Below are 19,177 nucleotides of genomic sequence, written 5' to 3' on the forward strand. Positions count from 1 at the left end.
AACGATTTCATTCGGGAAAGTGATGGCGATTGTTTTTTTAGGATAGTCATGGAATTGTTTATCGATTTTCTTGAAAAAGGTGAAACAATAACGGCGATTTATTACGCAACATTACTTAATAAGCTGAAGGCAGAAATTGCGAAAAAACGGCCGCATTTGAAGAAGAAAAAATGCTGTTTCATCAAGATAACGCACAATCTCACACATCGACAATCACCATGGCAAAAATTCACGAATTACGGTTCGAATGATTGATCACCCACCGTATTCAACAGATCTGGTCCCCAGCGACTTTTTTCTGTTTCCTAGGCTCAAAGTTTGGTTCAGAAGACAAACATTTTCATTGAGCAGGTTATTGCATCCATAAAAGACTATTTTGCAGAGCAAAATGCCAACTATTATTTGAATGAGTTAAAGAGATGGGAGCATCGCTGGGAAAAGTGTATCGACTTAAATGGAGACTATGTTGAAAAATAAAACTGAACTTGACCGAAAAAATACTTGATTCTATGTTAGGCTTAAACTTTTCAAACGACCCCTTGTATATATACACACACAGATTCCAATAGCAATTTCTTTTTAATTTTTTAATTCCTGTTATCATTTTGTTGTACTTCTGGTTCTGACAATGGCAACCATTGTGCTGAAGCACCTTTCCCGGATAACACACGTTGAAATAACTCTCTTTGGCACGAGCCTGATACTTCGCACTTCCCTAAGAGATTACCATTCGCTCGTAGTACAGAAAATTGTAAGATACATTCCGGTAATATGTCACTATTAGTATCAAAGGTAAGAATGTCGTTCCAGACGGGACTTGTAGCCTCATGTTGTATACTCGATTTTTTCTTCTTAAGATTTTTACCGTCTTGTATAAGTGATACCTAAACAATTTTCATCTTAAGTAAGAAAATTTAAGGGCAGATATCATACATACATACCTTCACATACGAATTAGCATTCGTGGGGTCATCGAGAACGGGTAAATTTCTTGCCCTGACAATAATAACTGTCAGTTTCTCTATAGACATCTGATATGAAATGGAGACCATTAATTCACCCAGTGGCGGCACTCTAAATCCGCCCTCTGTTCCATATCGTAAAATTGGTTGTACGATAGTGACTAAGTTTGTACCGAGATCCGGCACGGAAGAAAGAGGAAGTTGTACATAGCCTAAACCACGATGTCTTGTAAACGCATCAAAGTCATAGAGCAAAACTTCTAATGTTCTTTCAGCCAATGATGTTACAGGCGTTACTTCAAAAATGAAATCTTCGTCGAATACTAGAAAAAGAAATTAGATATAAAATATTTTGCTTTAAAGAGAGTTGAGTCATTTTGCGATAATCCTTTAAGAAAGAAATTCACCAGGATTCAAAGTACGCCTGTGTATTGTAGTTTGCCACACATTATTACGATCAGGTAACAAACGTAATTTGGCATAAGGATCTGCAATGCCGCTCAATTCTCGAGCACGAAGATCATGTGCCTTTATAAAACAAAAAAAGTAATTATTTCAATCTATATATTCAACGGTAATATTTAATGTGCTTGAGAAGTAAGTATAGAATATGTGAAAAATTATATAAATAATACCTCAATAAGTTTCACAGTAAGTATTCCAGCGTTAGTATCGTATATCAATCCTAATTTTAATTCACCTCTAATTTCGTCGGACGAAGAAGTTGAAGAGGAAGATGACAACTGTAGTATAAAATTATAATTAGATACAAATAAATTGAAAAATAAAGGACTCTTTATATATAAAGATAATCAACAATAATAAAATAAAATAAAACGAAATAAGATTTTTTATTATTATTGTGTGATTATAATTAGGTACTTGTAGTAATACAATTATTGGTTAATGAAAAATTCAACGAAAATATAAACCTTGTGTTGTGAAGCTGACTCGATCTCGATACTATTCAATCTGGAGTGAGATCCATCCATACTCCGCGGCGGTCTGACGATTATCATGCGTTTCTCAGATGCTATCAATGTGCCATCCGGAATAGGTGGTGCAAGCGGACTCATTGGAGATGGAGAAATATCATCTGATTCCGAAAGATGCTGTATAACTGTGAAAGAAACTTTTATTTTTCCGAAAAACCATTTTATATTTTGGATTTTAAATACATTTTTAATGTATTTTACACTGATATTTTAAATGGAATTTGAAAAGCATTTTATCTAGTCCTGGCTAGAATTCGTCTAGTAAGAATTAGAACACCTGTCTCGTGCGCATGCGCGTCTATCGTTAATGGAGAACATAAGTATGAGATAAAATGAAAAAACAAGTTATAATAAACTATTTTATACTGTCTTACTTATCGCTTTCGTTTCCGCGAATATAGTGGAACCAATCAAAAATCATCACTTGGTGGCTTTACTCTTACTATAATAATTCTAGAACAGGCTAATTAATTCTTACGTCTCTTAGGTCGGAATCAGACTATGTATTGAAGATTGAGAGATTGAAATTTGAGTTGATTTGTCAAATCAACAGGTGCTAAAATTCCTTTATCCTCATTGGTCAAATTTCAATCTTCAATGCATAGTCTGATTCCGACCTTACGGTATGTCTTAGCCCAATATTTCATATGTTGTACAGCTTTTGAAGCTTCTTGATTGGCTGTAGGACAGAGAAGTCCTCGGATCTCATTGTCCTACAACTAATCATAATTTGCCTACTTTTAAATTTGCGACATCCCTTTCTATAACTCTAGCAATATAATTTGTAAAATGTATTGTATATCTACCTCTTCTGGGAGAATCACTGGCAATACTATCGAATACGTGATCAGATTGCCATTCATCATCATCTGAATGACTATCATTACGTTTGATAATTTTATTATCTCGTGAAAGCGCGACACCAGCTAAAACATTCTTTGATGATTTAGCTGCTTCTTCAGCTCTATCTAACAAATCTTTTTCAAACCTAAAAAAAATTTACTATTTATTTATTTTTCGAGATATTTGCCTAAGGCAGTTAAAATGGGATACCTTGTGATATTCTACCAGAAAGAAAAATACAAAGATACGTGCCAGTTGAGTGGTCCTCCAACCGAAGTAAGTAATCGACGACGACGCGCACAAATAGTATAAACGATCACTGCAGAAATTGCCCCGGTAGCGGCTCCAACTGTGCTTAGAACTGCAACCACTCCAGCACCGTGAACATCCATTTTAATTATGAACCTAAATTTATAAGACATTACAATCAAATTTAATTTTTCATGAGAAGTGATCTATGATATCATAATAGTTGCATGTAGATATATGATACTATTAAATAATCTAATTTGTTTACAAAATGCTCCACAAACTTCTAAAATGTGTTTGCTATATAGATCATTTTAAGCAAAATCGTTCATATACACTATTAATCAATTTGGTACAATTTGAGATGAAGAATTTAATTATTGTTAGTAATGCAAAGGACCCCGCATAAATCTCATGGAAATTGAATTTTGATCGAACTGACTGAAAATTTGATATGTTATAAATCTTATCATCCTGATAAAAAGTCTCCACAAGAACGATTCCCTGTAATGAATCGTTTGACTCCTATGGGTTATGTGCCCAATTTTTTCACTCTTCTAAATAAATTTCGGATAATTTTATCCAGGAGATATCTCCATTGTATATCTGGGAGGTATCTCCTGTTAAATTATCTAGAGGTGAAGAAATTGATATTATATACATCTTATTTTCAACAAGTATGGTGCATTCCTATGTCATTATTTGCACTTTTTATGTTTATTTTTAAGTAAAAATCTGGCGTATGTTGTAAAAATCTTGGCGTATGTTTTTTTTTTGTTTTTTTTTTTTAACAATTTGACTATAATTATTTTTTTTATGACTATAATTATTAAAACCAACAATTCCAGTGATTCAAAGGGAGTGAAAGTACAGCGTTGTTGGTACACAAGTAATAAGAAGTAAATTTCCTTACTAATTTATTCCATTGAAATAACAAATTTAGAATGTTTCGACTCATTTTGGAGTTCTCAGCTAATACAAATTTAATATTCCTTCTTTGTATTTATTATTCGAGTCACATCAGATTTGATGTTGAAACCTCTCTACCGTAAATTTGATATAAGAATCGTATATGAAGGGTTCAGATTCGTATATGAAAGACATACGATAAAATGTTAATTGCATGATCGTATACGATTCGTATAAGATTCGCATATGCTATTCACATCTTATACAAATCGAATCCCATTTACGTATACCATGACATATGATTTTGTCTTATGCGACTTTCACGATAGGGCTTACATAATAACTTTACATAAAAACCTTACAAAGAAGATGTCTTGAAACATTGGATCGATTAATTTACTAAGAATAATAATGAGTAGATTACATCGCAGATTATATTATTTTGGTCACTTTTATTAAGTGTAACGTGCTTATACTTGAATTTTTCTAATTTTTAATATAACCTCTACAATTATTAAGAGGCAGAATAATTATAACTGAATCACACTTAACAGATGGTGTAGATAAGTGCGGGATTTGTAAAAAAGAAAATCGTCTGTAATCCATGCCATTATATTTGTACTAAAGTGAATTTTTTTAAAATATAAACAGCATAAATATGCGCTTTTCTAAAAAATTAAATAGGTGTATGTATATCATTGATTGAACATATGGTAAAACATGTTGAATACACTCACCCTTATCATCCGCTCGGCATTACGTATTATACTTTAGCCAAAACACGAGCGTGAGTAGCGAATTAATCCCGAAAGAATGAGTGTCACAATATCAGAGAATATCAGATCAACAAACAATTTGTCAATGCATATTAAAATAACGTCTCTCTCACCGCTTATGATTCATCACAGTATATGTGCATTGACGCGTATACATTTTCTACCCCCGTAGACTCACCCTCAAGCACCCTCAAGGAGTGTATCCGTCAATGTGTTGGACGAGTCACCTTTTGACGCATGCGCGTCGAGTATGGCATCAATGCTGTATTAACATCGAACTTACAAAGGTTCTGTAAGGCCCTTTTTTAACGTATCTATATAGATCATATCATTTTTTTTTTTTTTAGAAATTCAATGAAGATTATAAAGCGAAAATTTCAATGAAAAACCAAAAATACGAGCAAACGAAAATACAATTAAGCTTAAAGACAAAGTTTATTTTCTTCTTAATATTAAATGATGAAATAATTTTCAACTTTAAGTAAACCATCTCTTCAGTCGTAAAGAAACACTAATTATATACATAAAGTATGAATTAATATTATCCCAGCATCCGAGAATGGATTAAAATGGATTAAACATTTTGTCTAATCGAATTCGTATTTTAAACAGCGAAAACTTTTTTTTGGATTCAATTGGATTCAATTAGATTCAATTGGATGCACCTGGATTGAAAAACTGCGTTTCCTATTCAAAATTTCGAATTGTACAGTATTCACTATATGGTCAGAAACGCACTAAAAAAACTGATATTATTTTTAGATTGAAAGATATACAGATGTGCTCCATGCAATTCCTATAAATGAATCAAAACGTATTCGGATTGAAAAGGATTCATTTTAACATTCATGAATCCGTATTTCTGAAAATCTGAATTCATTTTAATCCATTTCAATCCATTCTCAGATACTGGGGTAGCAACAACTGTATACTTACACTTGAAAAAACTAAACCGAACGACTATTCATAGATACGGGAAATGATAATGAACTTGAAATAATATCAACACAAACACGTGAAACTCACGTGGAACAGTATAATTATAGAAGTCGTGCGTCTCAGCAGAAACGATGTTCATTCTTAGATCAACAGGACCTTCACTGCTTTGAAAATAACAATTCAATGCTTTAAATACACAAATTCTCTACATTAGCAGTTAATTTGTGCTTTTAAAGCAGTGAATTATTTTTAAACGGTACACATTATATAGCAGAATATTTGTTTAGATACATTTTTCGAAATAATGAAAAATTATATTTAAAACCTAGTCAGTGTCTTTATTTTTATATTTGTTTTTTTTTTTTATATTTTCAGTCAATACTAACAATTAAAGTGACTGTGTTTGCTACTGACTGGCCTAAATATTTTAAAGACCGGTTTTTGAACATTGAATGTAATGTTTGCGACATAGTATCATTGCGAGCATAGTGAGCCTCCTCACTCCTGGTCCAATATTTGAGATTATCTTGAATCGTCGAGATGGTGGAATTATAGCGGTTTTTATTGGCAGAAAGCGACAGAAGTGGTCTGCGCGTAGTGCATTTCTGATTAGTCACCAAACCGAAAGGTATTTTTACATAGTATAAGCGTCAAGTGTAAGGCCTCTCTCATGTCTCCGTTGCACCAATGTAGGGCTGTGCGTGTCTTGACGCTAATAATGACCCCTTTTACACCGTTAAATTGATTGGTACGCGTATCAAGTTGGTGCGGATTAAACATGGCTACGTTCAGCGGGCTCAACAGTTGAGTGAGCGCTCTCTTGGTGTATTCTTCTAGATTTAAAATTTGATTGGATGATCTAAAAGAATACACCAATAACAGCGAGCGCTCACTCAACTGTTGAGTCCGCTGAGGGCCTCTTTTACCAACACCGATTAATTTAATCGACGATTAGTCCATTGGAATTGACCAATCGCGTCTGTCGTCGAAACTAAATGATAAATGCGATTGGTCAATTCCAATGGATTAATCGGCGTTGGTGAAAGAGGCCCTCGATGCGCCTATTGGCTGCGTTCAGCAGACTCAACAGTTTTGCAACCATTTTATGATCCGTCTCGCTTGGATTATAATTTTAGATCAAAAGGAATAGTCCTATCTCAGCAAAAAAAAAAATTGTCCTTCGATGAATCGAAGGAAAAAATAATCGGTGAAAATAATCGATAAATTGAATAAAATAATCTGTGTATTCGATCAATCGATAGAAATCGTCCATCCCTAGTGAAAGTACAGTTCGTATATAATTTCACATGAAGATCCGTCGGATCGTTGAGCTATTTTCAATTATGATCATCTGTAATGACTGCAGTTGCACTCTCTCGCTACATAAAGAGCCTACATTTGACGTATAAAAAGATGGTGACCGACCGATAGCGAGGTTTGATAACGCAAATCTTGAATATTTCCACTTGTCCTTTGCGCAATAAGACCATCAGTCCAGTGTGTAATGGACAACAGATCAGGCGCTTGAGATGTTATGAACAGTTGGAGGTCGGAGGCACCAATTTAGGTTCGTATTTGAGATGATATTCAATAACGTACAATACAGATGAGTTCGCAACTCGTGGAATGATAGTACCTCGATCGCTTTGTATTGTAAAGGCTTGGCGATAATCCCTTGTAACATATACATATGTATGTACCTCGTACATAAATAATTTCAATTGGAAAAAAAATTGGTCGTAGATAAAGTTCAATGTAAAATTGTCGCGTACGGATCGTAGCGATCAAGAAATTCTATTTTTGCACACACACATTCAAATATTCTTTATTTTTATATGCATACTTGAGTTTACCAAAATTATTAAGACGAGATTAAATGTATTACATAATTACACTAATTGCATTGTTCTTCGAAATCACAATAGTACAAGTATATTTTTTCAAGTGATTAATTTTTTTATGCTACTATGTGTGTGAATACATGATATGTACACACACACACACACACACACACATGCATGCAGCAAATTATGTGCATACCTATATATAATTATCAGTTGATATCATACAAATATAATAAGTTAATCTGTATAGTTACTATACTTCTAGAATCTATTGTGCGGACATTGTAGATATCACAAGAGAGTGAGAATATTATGAATTCTTTAAAATAGGAATAAGTTACCTTGAATTGCAATAAATTTTTTACAATGTCTCATTGCGAGGAAGATGCTGCATCTCCTGGTTTTCACCAATTGAGCATTACAAGTAAGTTGTACTTACAGAATTTCTAGATAAGAAAGATTAAAAAATATCGTTAATCTTTATTTATTGTAAATATTTTATTTTGTTGAAAGGAATATAATTGTAAATAAATCAGAATCTTTAAAAAATTTGTTTATTTTTAAAAGAATTGTATGCTGAAAGAAAAAGTAGAAAGATAAATAACATCATTTATAACATTATAATAAAAACAATGTTCAATGTTGCTTTTTATTCTAAATTATATGACATGCATTATCTTGTTTACGAAATTGATATCAATTATTTGCTTGTTAATTATTTGCTGTCAATCTAATATTTTCTTTTACATAATGTTTTGATTTGTAATATTTTGTTATATGAACATATTTACTTAGTAAAATACAAAATAAATGTAATATAATTATTTATATTTATATAAAAAAAAATTTTTATATTCAGTGTTTTATTTCCATAAAATTAATTTAATAAATTATAAATTAATATAATGCAGAAGTTGTACAATTATTTTATCTACACTAATAATAATATTCGATTTCAGTTGAAGCAGCAATATTGAGAAGTTCAACCTTTTTAAAGCCTAATCCATACATAGAATTTTCAGTCGATGATAAAAGTCCTCGCAAAACAGAAGTATCAAAGTCTACATATCAACCAAAATGGAATGAAGAATTTACTATACTTGTTACACCATATTCTCAGTTACACTTCCGATTACTTGACCACAGTACATTTCGCAAAGATACATTGATAGGAGAAAAGCGAATAGACCTGTTCCAAGTGTTATCGCATTATAATGGAAAACTAGAAAATTTAGAATTAACATTTGACTTAATGAGTGAGAGCAAACATGATTCTCAACTGTCCAAAGTTGGCGAATTGATAACGGTATTTGATGGACTTAGAATTGATACTACTAATGAGATGCTAGTAAATGTTATTGAACCATCTTGCCAAATTCAATCTGATGGTAAGAACAATATTTTTTTTACAATGATCTATACATAAAAAACTTTGAAAATAATATCTATAACTAAAGTTTGTTTAACACTTTTTATATCATGTGGTTTACCATGCTGGATTTACCATTTGATATTTTGACTATAAATAAAACGTAATTATGAAATAATTATTGATATAATTATGTTGTCTGATGCAATACATTAGACTATTTTCTTTATCTGATATTTTTTGCATTTTTTCATTCGAAATGTATATTATTTAATAGATAAAAAATTCAAACAAAAATACTATCGGCGTGCAACCTAAGCGGCATGGTGAAATCAAATTCAGTTAAAATTAGTCTGGCATATAAAATGTATTAAAAGAGATTAAATATAATATATGTTATCACAATTTTCTTTCCTTTTTTTTCCATTGTATCATTTTAGGTGCCACAAATGATACAATCAATAACCGAAGCATTCTCAATGGTGGAGTTCGTGCACGCATGAGATTACATAGCTCAGATAATCTTGCATCATCTATATATCGTGGTTTGACAAATATTCATCTTAGTCCCAATTATAGTGATGGAAACAGCCAAGCAAACAGCAACAAAAACGTTGGACTTTCTACTACAATCTCGAATACAGATGGTACAGTGGGTGGCAATGTCGGTAGTAGCGCTAATAGTAGCAACGTTTCTACAAGGATTGTAGTGAACGGGCACACGATTCTAATGACAGATAAATCTATGGTGTCACCAGGAAATCGGTATGCCACAGATGTACGAACTTTCGCAGGTAGATCGGCCATTAAAGAGCTGTCGTCAGCTAATTCATCAGAGGGACGAACATATATATGGAGCAATAACAGCAATTCAGATCAATCTGCAATGGTCAAGTCAGATTCACGTGGCCCGCCACGATCAGAACAATCTTCCTCGATGATATCTGGGCAACAGATTTGCGCGGATGTCCGTGTGATTCCGCGACAAGATCAATCTGTGCTTCCTAATATGGACAGTTCCAGTGCTTCTCAGACAGATGCAAAAGCATCGTCGCATGTGGATATGTGTGGTAGTGCTAGTGCCTTACGGTTAGAGCAATCGATTATTGCAGACGACCGTGTAATGGCACGTTTGGAACAGTTGGTGAATAATATTCCTTTGGATCCGGACGATCTGTTGTGTCAGAGACAATCTGATCAGCCGGCAAACACTCGGCGAATGAGTATGACAAATGAGGATCAATGCATAATAAGACAACAATTAGAACAATCCGCAACAATTCGTGCGACTGAAGATTTACGTGGAATAAGACAATCCGAGCAATCCACGAACGTTTGTGAAGATTTACGTGCGACAAGACAGCAGTCGGAACAATCCACGAACGTTCGTTCGCAAGAGGAATTACGAATTCCACGTGTAGAACAATCGATAAGTACAGCACCGCATTTAGATCTATGTGGAGTTTCGCGTGGTCAGCAAAATGCAAATGTTCCACTGACAGATAGTCGTGCTGTAATTTTTCGATCAGATCAATCGGCAGTGATCCCTCTCTCTGATGGACGAACAATTCCTATTGTGGAACATGTATCTCCTGTTGTGCTACCAGATTCTCGTTCCAATGTATCACGAATATCACAGACCACAGCTTCAAATCAATCTATTGCTGCATCTGTGTCTGGACAATCTGTGACACAACCAGGATCTTCCGTAGTGCTCACTGAAGATATCAATCATTCGGAAGAACCCTTGCCACCTGGTTGGGAAATGAGATATGATTTATATGGGAGAAGGTAACTGTCTCTATCTCATTTCTCATGCTATTAGATATTGACTCTATCATATATATGTTATACTATTAGATATTACGTCGATCACAATACCCGAAGCACGTCTTGGGAGAGACCACAGCCTTTACCTCCTGGATGGGAAGTTCGTCGAGATCCAAGAGGTAGAATTTATTACGTGGATCATAATACAAGAAGTACCACATGGCAAAGGCCAAATACAGAAAGATTACAACATTTCCAACATTGGCAAGGTGAAAGACAATATGTTGTTCAACAAGGCAATCAAAGGTTTCTTTATCCGCAGGTAACAAGACTGATTAAACAAATTAAGAAATTATTTAATATGTACATTAAAAATCAGTGATTGTTAATTGATCATGCTGATATAAAGTTTGTAGATATACATTAAGGTGAAATCAAACATTTTGATTTAATTTGGTTATTCTCTATGACAGATAACATAACAAATGATAATATTATAATAAGAATAATAATATTATAAATAAGATATATATATATATATATACACAAATTTTTAAATATTCCCCATAGTAAATGATTGTGTTCATCAATAATTGTCCAAATGAGATAAAAAATGATAATTGATTTATAAAGCAATAAATAGAAAATTAATACGTATACTTTCATTTAAATTATTTTAACATAAAAAAAAAACATTAAATTCGATTTTGTAGTATTTATACTGATTGACTGATTGTTGTATTATTTTATCGTAGGCTCATGGTGGTCAAGCTTCTGTTGGTCCATCAACATCCATGGTAGATGATGATGATGCTCTGGGACCATTACCGGCAGGTTGGGAAAAACGGAAACAACCAGAAGGAAGAGTTTATTATGTAAATCATAAGAACCGTACTACGCAATGGGAAGATCCTCGAACTCAAGGTCAAGAGACTGGAATAGATGAGCCACCATTGCCGGATGGTTGGGAAATACGATTGACAGAAGATGGAGTTCGATATTTTGTGGATCATAACACTCGAACGACGACATTTCAGGATCCAAGACCAGGTGCACCTAAAGGGTTAGTATTAAATACATTGTGTCAAACTTAGTATGCATAAAATATTTGAAACACTTTCCGAATAACTATATATATATAACAAATTAAAATTAACAATAATATATATATATATATATATATATCTCAGAATACGGTTATAACGTGAAATAAAAGTGTTATAACTATTAAGTTGTTCGGAAAGTTTGTTTCAAATGTTTTAGCTCAAAATATGTAGTATATTGTACATTTAAAAAATTAGCGATCTTTTTCAGCTAGTAATTTTTTATATTTAAAAATTACCAAACTCATAGAAACTCAAAAATATAGTAATCTTTTGAAAGTAAAGATTTCAAGCTTTAAAACCCTTTTTTTCAAATTTACATTTTTTTCATTCTTTACGAAATGTACATACAATTTTGAACAAAATTGAAACAAGCTTTTTCAAATAATCTAATATATATATTCTGTTTTTCTTGTGCAGCCCAAAAGGTATATATCGCGTCCCGAGAGCATATGAAAGGTCATTCCGGTGGAAATTGTCTCAATTCCGATTTTTGTGCCAGACTAATGCGCTGCCTAATCATATTAAGATCAGCGTTAGTCGGCAAACATTATTTGAAGATTCTTATCATCAAATAATGAACGCGGAAGCCTTTGCACTAAGACGACGATTATATATAATATTTAAAGGAGAGGAGGGACTAGATTATGGAGGCGTATCTAGGTATGATATACAAATATATAATAAGAAATTAATAAAGAGAAAATGTTTTGAATAATCACACATCTACTTTGTACAAAAAGCTGCAGTATTACACCTTATTTATATAAGAACAGTACTCATTCTCACTTGCTAGAGAAGTTAAATAATTATAATTTTCAGGGAGTGGTTTTTCTTATTAAGTCACGAAGTTTTAAATCCGATGTATTGCCTATTTGAATATGCCAATAAAAGTAATTACAGTTTACAAATAAATCCAGCATCATATGTTAATCCGGATCATTTACAGTATTTTAAGTTTATAGGAAGATTTATTGCAATGGTATGTTTTTTTTCTATTTATAGATAATAGTTCATGTTTCATTTTCTGATATTATATTATACGAAAATCATTTATCCTTTTACTTTTTAGGCTCTTTATCATGGCCGATTTATATATAGTGGATTTACAATGCCGTTTTATAAACGCATGTTAAATAAAAAATTAGTAATGAAGGATATAGAATCTATCGATCCAGAATTCTACAAATCTCTCGTATGGATAAAAGAAAATAATATCGATGAATGCGGCCTAGAATTATATTATAGCGTGGATTTTGAGATTCTTGGTCAAGTGATACATCACGAGTTAAAGGAAGGTGGTGATAAAGTTAGAGTAGGTGAAGACAATAAGGAAGACTACATTAGGTATATCTCTTTGTAATAAAAATTGTAATGTAGAAAATCATAATAAGAAAGAACCTACGTATGTGCGTATATTGTTTCATAGATAGAAAAGTGACATAAATAAAAAAATTAGCATTTTTGAGGTGAAAGAAAATTTGAAATGAAAGGGAATCGACCCTAGACTAATATATTTTTTATGGAAAAATTACATATTTCTAGATTTTTCTCTATATAAAAAAAAGTATCATTTGGTATCTAGGATAACTGTCACATTTTTTTTATCAAATATAACAATCTGTATGTACGTACGTATTTGTAGTAGTTAATTTGATTTGATACATTAATGCGTACTAATGTCTTCAATCGAATTCGCTGTAAGAGATACATTTTTATCTATGAATATTGATGACAACAGATTGATGACAGAATGGAGGATGACAAGGGGTATAGAGGAACAGACTAAAGCATTTTTAGAAGGTTTCAATTCGGTTGTACCACTTGAGTGGCTCAAATATTTCGATGAACGTGAGTTGGAGCTTATGCTTTGCGGTATGCAAGAAATAGACGTTGAAGACTGGCAACGCAATACTATTTATAGACATTATACTCGTAACAGCAAACAGATTTTGTGGTTTTGGCAGGTACAGTATTCTTAATGTTATATCAATTATTATAGACAATGTCAAGTTCAAATATGTACCATTTGTATTTTAGTTTGTAACAAGAACAGATAGCGAAAAGAGAGCTAGATTGTTGCAGTTTGTAACTGGTACTTGCCGTGTACCTGTTGGTGGATTTGCTGAATTAATGGGTAAGTTTTAAAGAGACAAACTTACCTTTCTTTTTTTTTTTTTCAAAAATAATGTTCAGAGTTTGATAAGTTAAATTTTTTTAAAACTAGTTGTGAGTGTACATCACTCACCAGTTCTACCAAAAAATATACATTAGATTAATCGAAGTTAGTGAGACTGGTTCATAATGTAAAGTTAGTTGTAGGAAGGCGTTTGATGTTTCACGGTGCGTTTATTTATAGCATTACTAACTTCAAGAAAGTAAAACTAAAAATTAATAGTAATTACCGATAAAATGTAACTACATTAAGTTAAAAATTACGAATCTAAAATGTAACTAAATGAAGTTAAAATTACCTAACTTTTATTTTTTAATTAGGCACTACCCAATCCTGGGTGCGTGGTGCGTGCCATATATTTTATTTTATAAATGTGGATACAATTCAGCAAAAAATTAATTAAACATGAATTGATCAATATTATTATTTACTGATTTAAACTATGAATTGATAATTAATAAAGTTTAACAATGAATTTTGTTTAAATATAAATTTTGTGCTATATTGTATTACAGGTAGTAATGGGCCACAAAGATTTTGTATAGAGAAATTTGGCAAAGATACTTGGCTACCAAGATCACATACCTGTTTCAACAGACTAGATTTACCACCTTACAAAAGTTACGACCAATTAGTAGAAAAACTGAATTACGCAATCGAAGAAACAGAAGGCTTTGGCCAAGAATAATTGTAAACACATTAATTAATGATATGGTAGATACACTGCATTAGTGTATTAATGGATGACAAAAACAAAATTAATGTAGTTTCGCGAACTGATGGTAAACTATGCTGATGGTTTCTATGCTACATTTAAAATCTGTTTAGGGTAGCTATAATTGACATTGTAAAAGTTGCAAATAATTAAAGATGTGTATATTGTTCCAAAAATTTATATGAAATGTCTTAAATTATATACAAATAATGTAATAATATATAAGTATTACTCTATTATAATTTATTCCAATATATTTCATATTTTATCGATATTTTTAACTTATCCACAAACATGAAATAGAACATTAATAAGGCATAACATTTATAATAAAAATAAGAATAATATAAATATATATAAAGAAACTATATGAGAATGTAAAATTTAATGTTTCTTTATAACATAAAACACTCACTCACACTCACACACACTCGCTCACTCACTCACTCACTCACTCACCCACTCACCCACCCACTCACCTACCCACGTACACACAGGGGGTGAGAACGAGAAAGAGAGGGGAAGGAAAGGAGGGAGGGAGGGAGGATGAACTACAATTTGCTAAAATGTTAATGCAGAAAGATTTTTCAAAAATTAAGTAAAAGTACATGTCATTTCTTATTTCATGCAGTAATTTTGCAAGTTTTTAAAACTGCTTAATTTTAAGAGCTACAATTAAATGGTTGTCTGTTCGTAAGTCATGCATATATTATATATGTATATATATATGTATATATGTATATGTATATATATAATTTAATAAATTGTTAATAAAGTATGTTTTAATTAATAATTGCAATCTAATTGCATATATGTCATGATTTATTATAACTAATAAGAATCTTATTGGACGTACATTTTAAAAAATTATAAAATGTATTATAACTGTTATAATCTTTTCTAATTTGTTCATTTATTCTTTCATTTATGTATTTTATTAGACCATGAAAACTATAATAAATATTATAAATAAATATAATATTATATATTTTTGCACATATGTAAATATTAGGTATCGATCTTTGTGTCAATACACATATTTCTATTTACTATTAGTAAATAAATAGATTGCATGCTTGCGTGCGTGTATATGCGCGCGCGCACATGCACGCAATGTTTTATTTCAAACATAACGTGTTGTATATTTCAAAAAATATGAAAAGAAAATATTTCAGATGAAAAAAATTTACGGTCTAAAGGGATTATTTAAACATCGATAAAATTATTTTTCGAAAAAAATCAATTTTTTAAAGTTATTTATACCGCTATTTTTTTTATAATGGAATTAAAAACTGTACAAAATAATTTACGAGATATTTTATATTTGATTTTGGTACATATTGACATGAAATATCTTGTAAACTATTGATTTTTTAATAGCTTTACCTTAATATTTTTATATGCGCAATAATTAGAGAAATTATACAAAAAAAATCATACAATTTTATTTCAAAAACTGGCAGTAATCTTCATATGATCTTGAAAAACCAATATTTTTCGAAAATTACTTTTATTAATATTGATATTCTACACAACTTTCATTTGAAACATTTTTTTCCATATCTTTCATATTTTTCGAAATATTCTATCCATTACGTTTGAATAAAACATCTTGTATATACGCAATATTACCGTATAATATAATCCTGATTTAAAATTCAAAAACACAATAAATGCATATTTTTAGATCATTAAAGTCATATTACGTGTCCCAGTACCTAATCTTTTCTAATTTATCCATTTATTCTTTCATTTATTAATTTTATTAGGCCACGAAATATAATGCTCAAAAGCAAAAAAATGACATACTTTTATTAATTTCTAAAAAACTTTCTTATACTATTCATCAGGGACTTTGGAACAACCTATGTACAGTATTTTAATTGTCCTAAACAATATCTTGAAAAAGTATGGACAAAGAGAAACATTTCAGAAACTTTCAAAATAATGTTTTAAAACTCTATTAAAAATATTAAAGTAGTTATTTAAAAAACGAAGTTTATAAGATATTTTATACTTTATTCTGGCATATTTTAACATAAAAAAATATATTGTGAAATATTGATGTTTTTTAGTAACTTGTCTTTTATATGCAGAATTAAAGGAATTATTTTATGTAAAAAAATTATATAATTTTAACCAATAGAAGATAAACGCCTTTTAATTACCTAATTGGATCTCAAGTTATATAATTCTATGTAAATTTATATACTATGTATGCAATCATTTAAACTGCGTGCCAAAATGATTTTTCGAAACTTTTGCCTGGGGCAATTAACATGGAACACTTTGTATAAATAACTGGATCACAAATTTTCGTTTTAAAATCACAAGGATGGTTGACAATTAATCATGAAGGTGTGTCTGATCGTATATCTTGAAATAAAATGAAAATTATAAAAGTGAGCAAATTTAGTGTGTAGAATATTTTACATAATTTCATTGATCAATATCTAGTGAATTTGCTCACTTTTATAATTTTCACTTGTTTTTAAGAATACAGGTGAAAATAATCCTATATAAGTTTCTATGTAAATTTGTATTCTACCGTATCAAGATATTTGATCTCAAAGTTAAGATTTGGAAAGTAGTTTTCATGAATAACTTTTAGGTATATTACTCACTGTGTTGACAATTTGTAATTATTAGGCATAGATTATATGCATGGATACGTCTTGTGGCTGTAATCAGGGAATCGAGTTAACAGAGCGAGAGAGTATATCTTTTTACGAGAATGATATTAACTACGCAAACTCGAGCCATATAAATATGTATAAATTCCAATTATGCTTTATTACATTTTAAATCATAATTATTCATTAAGTACTTACGCGAATGAAAGGAAATATTTAAAAATAAATACTAATAAAACATAGCTCTCGATGTCAAAACAATAAATAAAACAATGTAGAAGGCAAATCCGAGTCGCTAAATATAATTAAGAAATCAATACATTAAAAAAATTAGAAATATAATTAAAACAATTTTTAATTATATTTTTTTAATTATAGTTTTAATTAACTTTTTTAATGTATTGATTTCTTAATTATATTTAGCGACGACTCTCGGATTTGCTTTTTACATTGTCTTATTTAAAGGAAATGATATTGTTATTATTTCTCTAATACACATATGTATGTTATTTCGAGTTTGCGTGTAACTTTTTAATACAACGCACTTACTGTCTCTTTCTATCTAACGAGAAATACGCATCCATCGGTGCTTTTTTGATTGATCGATTGACTGCATTGTGCGCAAATATAATTTTGTTCCGTAAAAGCTATATGAAAGTAGTATAAAAATTATTTAAGTAAAATGTTTTTTGAATTTTAACTTTGGAAACAAGTATTTCAACAATTATGTATATTGTAGGAAAAAAAATGTATAAAAACTTATAGGATTATTTTTATCTAATTTGTATGTTCGTGAAATATTTCCCACCATTACAAGGACACTATATTTTATAAGTGACTAATAAGATATTTTATGTTCCATCTTAGGGAGTTTAGAATAGAAGTGACTATAGTTATCTCTTTATGTACAATATATCTACAATAGCAAATATTAATAATTATACTAATTTAGATACATTATCTAAATAACATTATGAATATTTGCTATATATAACGGCCAATTTTATTGTAGAAAGGAGATTCTGGATATTTTTTTATTATCAGATATATTTCTCATACATTTGTATTGTTATTTATTTAGAGATTTCTGATATCCCCTGCATATTATCTTACACATGTACGAAATTACCTAAAACTATATTATAATACAATTTTTCATTATATTTATAATAATGTAATATTGGAAATTATAAAATTGTGCATTGATTTGTAATATGTTTTATGTATATGTATAACATCTATGCAGTATAAACACAATTATTTACGTGTATCACTGCATAAATAGATGCATATATGTGTGTATTGAATATTATTTAAACATATCTATAAGATATTTGGATTTATTAAAATTAATCACAGGGTGAAACATTTATTTAAGTATCAAATAAATAAAAATACCTGCTTATAAAATGTTGAATACTATCATATGATGCATTAATATTTGTAAAACATGTTTATTTTTTATGTTCTCTTGTATAATATTGATTCATATAAATATATTTATAGGTAATTTGGATTCAGTGCTTTATTGTATGCACACACATCTTTTATTTTTCTCATATTCTGATTATTTCTGATATTCTAATTATTTTTAATGTAATGTAAAAAGAAAAATTATAATTTATGAGATATTTAAAATTTTGAAAAAATAAATGCAAATAATTTTAGAAGAAAAATATATATACACATGTAATTAAAAATTCTATGTATAAATCGAATTATATTTGTTGCTTATGCAAAAAATTGTCTTAATTTTGTTATATTTAATATTATACTCTACTTATTCAAAAAAGAATATTGTTTCAAAAATATTCGTAGGCATGTGTCAAAATCAATATAATTTAATATGGATATAAGCACTACGTATGGTATTACAATGTGAGAACACTCAAGA

General features: G+C 30.3%; 2 protein-coding genes across 2 annotated transcripts; one reads left to right on the plus strand and one right to left on the minus strand.

Moving 5' to 3' along the window:
- Positions 1–544: 544 nt before the first annotated feature.
- On the minus strand, positions 545–3,192 carry LOC108774230 (synaptotagmin-1). The gene is made up of 7 exons (XM_018540287.1): positions 3,053–3,192; positions 2,764–2,945; positions 1,895–2,082; positions 1,598–1,705; positions 1,370–1,490; positions 942–1,285; positions 545–884 (listed from the first exon to the last, which is right to left on the minus strand). The coding sequence occupies exons 1-7, from the start codon at positions 3,190–3,192 to the stop codon at positions 588–590; spliced, it is 1,380 nt and encodes a 459-aa protein (XP_018395789.1). The 3' UTR covers positions 545–587.
- A 3,806-nt stretch (positions 3,193–6,998) lies between these two features.
- Su(dx) (Suppressor of deltex) lies at positions 6,999–14,757 on the plus strand. The gene is made up of 12 exons (XM_018540254.1): positions 6,999–7,240; positions 7,783–7,941; positions 8,477–8,905; positions 9,327–10,677; positions 10,747–10,978; positions 11,412–11,719; positions 12,180–12,422; positions 12,582–12,741; positions 12,832–13,106; positions 13,501–13,726; positions 13,800–13,896; positions 14,451–14,757. Exons 2-12 carry the CDS (start codon positions 7,884–7,886, stop codon positions 14,621–14,623), a joined length of 3,552 nt encoding a protein of 1,183 aa, XP_018395756.1. The 5' UTR covers positions 6,999–7,240; positions 7,783–7,883; the 3' UTR covers positions 14,624–14,757.
- Positions 14,758–19,177: the final 4,420 nt, after the last annotated feature.

The sequence above is a fragment of the Cyphomyrmex costatus genome, unplaced genomic scaffold, assembly GCF_001594065.2.
Source record: "Cyphomyrmex costatus isolate MS0001 unplaced genomic scaffold, Ccosl1.0 scaffold24, whole genome shotgun sequence".
NCBI lineage: Eukaryota > Metazoa > Arthropoda > Insecta > Hymenoptera > Formicidae > Cyphomyrmex > Cyphomyrmex costatus.